This window comes from Choloepus didactylus, chromosome 15, assembly GCF_015220235.1.
Source record: "Choloepus didactylus isolate mChoDid1 chromosome 15, mChoDid1.pri, whole genome shotgun sequence".
Lineage (NCBI taxonomy): Eukaryota > Metazoa > Chordata > Mammalia > Pilosa > Megalonychidae > Choloepus > Choloepus didactylus.
The window spans coordinates 79988859-79997968 of record NC_051321.1 but is presented as its reverse complement, the minus strand read 5'-3'; the positions used below and the strand labels follow the sequence as shown (position 1 = coordinate 79997968).

General features: G+C 49.0%; 1 protein-coding gene across 1 annotated transcript; it reads right to left on the bottom strand.

Annotated features, from left to right (window-relative positions):
* Positions 1 to 313: 313 nt before the first annotated feature.
* On the bottom strand, positions 314 to 8620 carry C15H10orf99 (chromosome 15 C10orf99 homolog). The gene is made up of 3 exons (XM_037805386.1): positions 8521 to 8620; positions 6812 to 6892; positions 314 to 1199 (listed from the first exon to the last, which is right to left on the bottom strand). Exons 1-3 carry the CDS (start codon positions 8588 to 8590, stop codon positions 1114 to 1116), a joined length of 237 nt encoding a protein of 78 aa, XP_037661314.1. The 5' UTR covers positions 8591 to 8620; the 3' UTR covers positions 314 to 1113.
* Between the last annotated feature and the right edge of the window lie 490 nt (positions 8621 to 9110).

Sequence of the window (9110 nt, the reverse complement as noted above, 5' to 3'; positions counted from 1 at the left end):
ATCTCTATTTTATAGAAAAGGAAACTGACTTGCCCAGGGTCACCTGGAAAATGCTGGGCAGAGCTGGGATTTGAGTCCTGTGATGTTGTACTCCAAGTCCTTGCTATTGTAACTACTCTGCACTGTCCCCCATACACTTAGATTTGGCCATGCTGAGGGGGAAGCCTGCAGGAGGGGCTTCTGGTGCCTGGTTTCTCTTAGCAGAAAGTTGTAGCTCTGTCCCCATCACCAACTTTCTCAAACAAGGATGCTCCATGTCATTTATTTATTTGTAGGTTAGTTGGTTTTAATGTTCTTGCCAGCAGGCTCGTCTTGGGAAGTTAGGGAGCTGCCGGGATGTTTAAGGACAGGATGCAGTGTGCATATGAAGACAGCTGAGCTTCTGCAGCTCCAGCCTGCCATCCTGGGGTGGCTGCTGCCCCACACCCTAGCAGGCACGGGGGCCCCTGGGTTTGTGGTTGCCAGAGGTTATGGTGGATTCCTAGACTCTCAGTGCTGGAGGAGGCAGGTGGGGACTGAGGTCAGGTGAGCTGAGCCTGCTTTGCAATATCTCTGAAGGTCAGTGGCAAGATTGGGGCCAGGATCTGGAGTTCTGGAATCCCGGGGGGGGGGGCAGGGGACCTGTATATACACGTGGGCAGACTTTTCCACCATGACCATCAGACCTGTGCTGCTGGAGAAGTAAAACTCCAACATCCCAGCTCGCTATGCCATGCAGGCTCCAAAGGGGTGAATGAAGTCCACTGATATCAGGGCCAATGAGCCTTCCCTGGTTGTTTCCCCTTGCTGGAGTTTACACCACTGAAGTCAACATAAGCCCAGAGAGGCTAGGTCACTTGTTTGAGACCGCACAGCAAGACTGGCATTCCAGAGCTCCGATCTTTGAATCCATGTTGTGGTTTTCAGAAGATTCTGGTTCAGACTTTTCTAAAACGCAGCACAAGCACAATTCACGTGGCAGGGAAGAAGTGTTGCATCTTTAAGAGGAGGCTTCTATAGGTCAGAGCCCCGTGGGACCTTTGAAACCAGCTCCAGCTTCAGGGGGAGCACCCTGGGGCAACCGCAGGCACTGGGCATGAGGTCTCAGCTGGATGGAGCCTAGTTTGGGGAGCACTACATTTGTGGGAGTGCCCCGGGCACCACCCAAATGGGGTTCCCTTGCCTGGGCTTGCACGGTCTGCAAGACTTCACATGACGTCCTGGGATGGAGAGAGGGACAGACAAGAAGGATGGGAAGGCAGAGACCGGGTCAGAGCGGGGGTCAGGAAAGAGGAGAAAAACACAATTAAGATTCATGTTCAAACACAATTTTTTTTTTTACATCACAGCAAGAATCAGATGTTTCCCTTCCTTCCTGGAGGCCCAGAAGGGGACTTTCATGGCAAACACATGACCAGCTCAAGCTATTTCAGTCTCATCGGGAGAGATTTGATTTACTGGCAGAGGAGGGAGATAAGGTGGCTTATCCTACACTGGCTGTCAAGAGCAGAGTCCACTTGAGTTGACTCGGGTCTGGGGGGCCTATTTCTGATGGTCATGGTGGGAAAGTCTGCTCACGTGTATATACAGGCCCCTGCCCCTCCCCCCCGAGATTCCCCATCCCCCCCACCCCCACCCCACCCTCCAACCAACAGCATGTGCCAGACAGTGTGTGTCTCAAAGCCTCATTGGCATCTTTTGAAAATCCAGTCCTGCTTCTGGGAGGAATAATCCATAAGAAAGATGAAAATGCATGCATGAAGCTCTGCTTCCTAGTTTTGTTTTTAATAGCCAAAAATAAAATTTTGTCATAATCTCAATATCTTGCAGTAGGGAAATGGTTAGTTAGTAATGGTACCTCATGATGCTGGAAACGTTTCATGGTGATAAAAACTGCTGGGTATGGAGAATATGTAGCAAAACGAAGAAAATGCTTATGACCTTATCTTCATTTTAAAAATGAAAAAAGAACCAGGTACAGTAGACACGAAACTAGGTAAATATGTTTGCATGAAGGAAAAACAAAGGGGACATAAATGAATGAAAAGCATTATGCTGTGGTAAAGAAATTACTCTTTTTACCTTCTTCTGTTTCCAGATTATGACTCTTTGCCATGTGTGGTAGTAGTTAAGAGCATAATTTTGGAACCAGATCATTTGGGTTCAAGGCCTAGCTCTACCACTTACTAACTGTGTGACCATCAACAAGTTCTTTAATCTCTCTCTGCATCAGTCCCTCATCTGTAAAAATGGGATAATATAAAAATAGCATCTATGTTGGAGGATTGTTGCAAAGCTTAAATGAGTTGGTAGATATAAAACGCATTACCTAGTAATTGCTAAACAAGCATTAAGCTATACAAAAAAAATATTATCATAGTTCGTCCACAATCTCACATCTTCATCATAAGTGCTAACATTGGTGTGATTACCCTTCTATTTTTTGATTTCTATTCAAAAGCACTTTTATTTTCCCATAGTGATAATCATAGTCATATGCAGTGTAACCTACTCTTTCCTATTAATGTCATGTGGTGAGAATTTTCCATCAGCTCTTCTGATGGAGGCCCATATCTCCTGACCACTTCTCCCCTACCCCCCGTTCACACCCTCAGACCCCAAGACTCTCTGGTCTGGCTCCTACAATAAATGCTGTGGTTGATTGACTGCGAATATTGCCATTCTCCTTCCCTCCTTTGCAACATGACATTGTTGCTTCTCCCATCCAGATATGGAGTCTGCTTCCCTGCTCCTTGAGTCTAGGGCTGGGCTATTAGCTTTGGCTAATAAAATAAAATGGAAATGATGGTAGGTCAGTCCTGAGCCTATACTTCAAGATGTCGTCTGTGCTTCCCACTTATACTCTTGGACCTGCTGCTGCCATGTGCACAGATGCAGACTCTCCTGCTGGAGGGCAACAGACCACATGGAGGAGAGTCCACTTGTCCCAAGCGAGACAATCCCAGCCTTACAGACAACTGACCCCCAAACATGTGCAAGAGCTTAGCCTACCCAACCCTTAGAACAGATGAGCCCAGCCAAGCCTAGAACTGCCCAGCTGACCTGCAGGCTCATGGAAAATAATAAATGCTTATTAATTTGAGCACCGAGCTTTGGGGTGATGTGTTACCCAGCTATGACTAACAGATACATATACAAGGAGCAGCACCATGGAGCTGAGGCTCCTCTAACTGGCCCGCTGGGCAGAGTGGGCTGTTCACCCTGGTACCAGCCAACCTGCAGAAAACCTCAAGTCTTTACATTTATGGTCCTCAAAGGGTAATGGAGCTCTGGCTCTGATCTTAGGGCCCCTGGGCCAGGCCTACAGAGGAGCAGATCTAGAGCAATGCTCAAGAAATAGTAACTATTCTGCAAGTAGTCTCGGCTGGTAATGTCAGCTCATGGGCACCATCAAGGCAGCCAGAAGATATTATTTAATACCTCATTTTCTGCTTTTACACACAGGGGCAAGCCACATGGATGTGTAAACCACCACCAATACCTGGGGTTGAACTCTGAAATCCCAGTACACCCAGTAATCCTGCTGTCGATTGCACAGCATTTAGTGAGCCAGCAGCAGCCTGGTAAGATGGTGGTGTAACCACCAAGCCCTGGGCCAGAACCTGTGGGCTTCTGGGGTTGGAATGGCTGGTCTCTGGCCTCAGCTGCCCTGGCAGGGCTCGGCCTTCCTCCACAGCTGCAGCGGGCTACGTTTATGGGGTGCTCTGGGTATTATTATTCTCCCCTTTCACAGATGAGGAGGCTGAGGCTTAGCAAAGTTGGTGACCGGCTCAAGGGCTCGCAGTGAGTGGGCAGTGACACTGGATTCCAACCCAGATGTCGTGTTCCTAAAGGAAAGGCTGACACCCCTTGGGCTCACGCTTGCCTTGATACACAGGCTGCTGGCAGCCTCTCTATCAAGGAGGCAGTTTGTTGTAGAAGAAAGAGGTGGGTAGGTCTGGGTTCCTGACTCTGCCTCAGTTTCTTTTGGAGCCTCAGTTTCCCAGTCTGTAAAGTGACAACATACCTACCTGGGGTGGTGTTTTCAAGGGTTTTAAATGAGATCACATGGTAAGGACCCCATAAACGTTACTTTGTTTTGCTCTTCTTGAGTTGCTGTTTGCCAGTTTCTGCAGTGGAATTTTTTATATATGTATCAAAAGAAATCCAGCCTCAACATGGGAGGGGGGGAGGAGAGCACGTGCCTAGATTAGTCTCCCAGAGTACTGGGTGACTAAAAAAATGATTGCCCTTTTACTATGCACAGGAAGTTAATCCTGGCCATGTTTCCTGTGAAATGTGTGCACTCGTGTATATATATTTGTTTACATGTGTATATGTATTTGTCCATGTTTGTGTGTATATGTATTTGTGTATATGTGTTCATGTATGTTTTTGTGTATGTGTGCATGTGTTTGTGTGTACATGTATTTTTATGTGTCAGTGTGTATGTTTATGTGTCAGTGTGTATGTTTATGTGTGTGTAGATGTGTTTGCGTATATGCTTGGGCATATTTATGTGTTTTTGTGTGCATGTGTGTGTATGGGCATGCATGTGTGTGTGTCTGGGTTTGTATAGACTTGTGTGTATGTGTGGATGTGTTTGCATGTACATGTATTTGTATGTGTCAGTGTGTATGTTTGTGTGTGTGCAGATGCATTTGTTCATGTGCTTGGGTGTATTTATGTGTTTTTGCATGTATGTGTTTGTGTGTATGGCGGCATGCATGTGTGTGTACCTGTTTTTTTATAGGCTTGTGTGTATGTTTGTATGTGTTTGTGTGTCTGCATGTGTGTGTTTGTGTGTGTGTGTGAGTGAGGTGTGTGTATACACCCTTAAATTCTCTTTCCTGTTCTGTCTCTGAGCAAGTCCACCCAGGGGAAGGGGTGGGTCTGGGACTCCACCTCCCTCCCTCCCCTGGACCTTCACTTTATGAGACACTCCTCCTCCCCAGGTTGGGGCCCCAGGGAGTGAGCAGAGCTGCACCAGCCAGCCAGGCTCCCTGGCCCCCTCCCCCTTGCCTGGTGCATTGTGGGGGGCTCACACTCCAGTTCAGCGAGGTGTGTGAGAGCTGGTTATTTTTACCGGGCCCAGGCTGGGTGTGATGCCAGCTTAGAAGGAGGGGCTGTCGGCTCCCAGAGAAGTGGCCTGAGGCTGGAACCATCTGGGTCTCCCGCCTCCCTCCCTCTCATGCTCATCGGAAGCTGCTCCTGGGGAGGAGAGGATGGCTTGGCAGTAGGGAGGGGTGTGGCAGCTCCTGCTCTGATCTTGGGGTCCCTGGGCCAGGGCCGCAGAGGAGCAAACAGGGCTGGTGCTTTCTCAGATGCACCGAGAGGGGTTGCTGGGGCTGCCCGCAGGCCCTAAGTTTGTGTTGGGCCTGACTGGCTCTGGGCTTTCACAGCTTTCCCCCGGGGGCCCGGCTGGAGCCCCAAAGCAGAGAGGGGAGCGGTCAGCAGAGGCCCAGCAGTCTTATCCTCACCCCCAGCCCCAGGGCAAGGGAACTCTGATGTGACAATCTGTCCTCTGCCTGGGGGCCGGGTCCCTGCAGCCTGCACTGGGCCTGGGCCTGTCTCCCTCACTGCTGCTGGCCCCAGCCTTGTTTGTCCAGGCCTCGCACTGGGCACGGAGCTGGGCTCTATGTCCCCAGCCTGCTGCCTGGGGCTGGCTCCCACAGCCTGGATCCTGCCACCCTGCACCTCTGGGGTCATCTTACCCCACCAGGCTGGGACCCAGGACTTGCATTGCCCCATCTCCAGATGTTGACCCACCTCACGTGGGAGCCCACCAGGCCTGCAGGGCTGAGGGGTGACACTGCGTGCAGCCTTGGCTGTAGCTTCCATAAGCACCTCCTGCCCCCCCAGCCCTCCCTGCCGCAGCTCTCCTTGCTCACACCCTCCAGTCCCCCCTGCCTGCTTTCTATCCCCCCAGCTGCCCTCTTTCTTGCCTGTCTCTTGCCTCTATGCTGGCTGTGTCCTCTGCCTGGACTTTCCTCATAGGATAGCATAATTTTTCTTCATTACCCTGTTAATATGGTGGATTACATTGATTGATATTTGAATATTGAACCAACTTTGCATCTCTGTAATAAATCCTCCTTGATCATTGTTATGAATTGAACCGCATACCCCCCAAAGTCATGGGTGAACTTATTTGTAAATAGGATCTTTGGAGATGTCATCTGTTAAAATGAGGCCAAACTGGATCAGGGTGGACTCTAGTCCAATCATCCAATACGACTGGTGTCCTTAAAAGGGGGCAACACTTGCACGCAGTCACAGAGCCTGAGATGGAGATGGCCAGGTGACGGGGGCAGAGGCTGAGGGATGCGGCCACAAGCCAAGGAAAGACAGAGATGGTCTGGGGGGAGGTTTGGAGCGAGTTCTCCCCTTTCCAAGGAAGTGGGGTGCCGACACCCTGATTTCAGACCTCTGGCCTCCACAACCATGAGGCAATAAATTCCCATTGTGTCAGCCAAGTCGTCTGTGGTACTTTGTCACAGCAGCTCTGTGACTAAGCCACCACCACCCAAGGCCCTTTCTCCAAGAGGCTTCCCCGGACACCTCCCATTCCAGGCATTCAAGGTGTGCTCCCCATCTAATTGCCATTTTCTAATTGCATCCTCCTGCTCTTTCCCTTGACGGGATTCACTGATTGACTCTTTTCTCGGGGGGCTCCATTCCTTCATCAGGCTGTAAATTTCCTGAGGCCAACACCATGCCTGCTTTGAGCCAGTCCATACCTGCACCCTGCGGCAGTCACAGGTAATGCAGATCCCCACTACCACCACCTTGGGGTCCCTCCCCACCACCTCAGCAGGGTTGGGGTGCTTACCTCTCAGGATGGCCTGCTCAGGGTTAGGAGACTTGGGGCAGCAGGGCCGGCCCCTCCCGGGCTTGACAACATGCTTCTTACCTGGGGGTGGAGATCATGAAGATTTGTTCAAGGAAACCCAGACCAGGCCAGGTGATGGGCAGACCCCGGGGAAGGATGGGCCTTGGTGTGTTTTACTTTTCAGCAATAATGAATTCAACGTTGGGAGATGCTATGCTCCCAGAATATGTCCTTCCTCATGCTCCTTTCCAAGAGACAGTTCAGCACCATGACTCTGAAACATCCAGGCCTTTTGACCCAGCAATTTTCAGCTTGGCAATCTAGCCTAAGAAAATAATCCCTAAATACAGAAACTGTTTTATGTACAAATATGCTTTTGACCACATATTTGTAATGGGTGCAAAGTTATAAACCATCAAAATGCATAAGCACGAGAATTTGTCACTGTGCATTCACTTGATGGCAACTTACATCTAAAAATATTAGTTAGATAAGGACACTTTGGAGAATCTGCAAGAAATAGCCCTGAATGGACAGGAAACTTTATGGGGAAAGATATTTACCTTCGTTGCATTGTCATTAGGTGACATTGGCAACCTCTAAAATGTCCATGAATAGAAGTCTGTTAAGTTGCCTGTTGTGGACAGTGTTCATGAGGAATTATAACCACTGTTTTCTTTATTATAAATGTGGTACATGTTCATTGCAGAAACTTCAGAAAACAAAATACCTCTTATAATCCCGCTACTCAGAGATACTGCTGCTGACATTCTGGTGTAAATGCTTCCAGAATAATTTCAATCATAAGCATTTTTGGTGATAAATAATACAGTGAATAATATTTGGTGAATTAAATAAAAACAATGGTACAAAATTGAATGCATAAAGGGATCTCAACTAAGTAAAAAAAAATGTTGACATGCAATAGTGAAAAAACAAACATAATGTTGAGCATGGCTATTCTTGGATCATCAAATTATGGGTGTTTTCCTCTCCCCTTTATACTTCTATATCCCCAACCCCAATAAATGTCATTCTTTAAAGTTAAAATAACCATAACTGCTAAACCTAAAAATCAAATTAGGCAGTTTCTAGAGGGTTAGGCAAAAGATAAAGCTCCAAAGACTCAGCTCCTTGAATAGGAAAGTCAGGAGAGCTAAATACTCATATCCTAGAGGTGCAAGGAGCGTGTTCTCCCTGTCTAAACACTCACAACCAGATGCCACCACCATGTCATGCCCGCATCCCATCTGCTGTGGGTGTTTTCAGTACACAGGTTTTGGGATGCTCAGATTCAGATGATCTACCAATTGATTTATTTGTCCATTCAACATAAATTTACTCCATTCTAAGCATGACACAACTACAACAGAAGCGGCTCCAGAATTTCTATATAGGTCGGGCTTGGATTCAGCAATCCAGCTGGGAGTTGGGTGTTTGCATGGTAACCACACGGCTTTTACTTAGCTTGTGTTTGAATCTGGGTGCTGGGACTGTGGGTGGTGATTGTGGAGTCTAAAGCCCCAAAAGCCACGTCTTGGTGCTGACACAGTGGAGAGAGAAGCTACACCCACTCAGGAGCAAGAACGAGGCTGGTTCCGACAAGCACCTGCTTTTCCAGGGACCTGCACTTCCTAAGTTCCTGTTTCAAGCCGTCCCAGACACCGGATCCCTGCTCAGGCACCAATACCCCAGGACCACGGCCCTACCTTCCGCCGAGAAGGTGGAGAAGCAGAGAAGCAGGATGCACAACAGGCTGGAGAGGACCAGAAGCCTCATGGTGGGGAGCAGTCTCACGCCCTGGGATGGGAGCTGAGCCACAGAAGTCCTTCCTGGGGGCCACCTTCCGCATTTATAGAGTCCTGGGGAGAGGCGTTTCCAAATGGGCAGGGCACTGGCAGCCTTGAGAATTCTCCTACAGGGCCCCTCCCAAGAGGAAAAAACCAGCTTTTCGAGACCTCGAGATGTCAAGAGCATTTGGTGACCTGTCACCCAGAGCTGTAAATGCCCAGCCCCGGGAAGGCCCATCTCTGGCTTTAGTGGTCACAGCGGGAAACTCCTGCCTGGGAAGAGCCGCTTTGCAGGGTTGAACGTTAACTTTTAGTGTCAGTAATAATTCCATCATCTGCAGATCTTCTTGCTCATTCCCTGGATGCAGCTGGGGAGAAAAGTCCATAAAACCCGTTGCAAAGCCTCGGGGAAGAGTCTCAAACAACAGGTGAAATGTGGGGAGCACAGCCCCTGGAGTCAGATGTCCTGGGCTTGAGTCATCGCTCTGCCGCTTATGAGCGGTGTGACT

Coding starts and splice junctions, on each gene's coding strand:
- C15H10orf99 (XM_037805386.1), bottom strand. CDS start 8,590: ATGAGGCTTCTGGTCCTCTCCAGCCTGTTGTGCATCCTGCTTCTCTGC. Junction 6,893..8,520: donor CTCCACCTTCTCGGCGGAAG/GTAGGGCCGTGG, acceptor CTCCACCCCCAG/GTAAGAAGCATGTTGTCAAG. Junction 1,200..6,811: donor TGAGCAGGCCATCCTGAGAG/GTAAGCACCCCA, acceptor TCTCCATCCCAG/GACGTCATGTGAAGTCTTGC.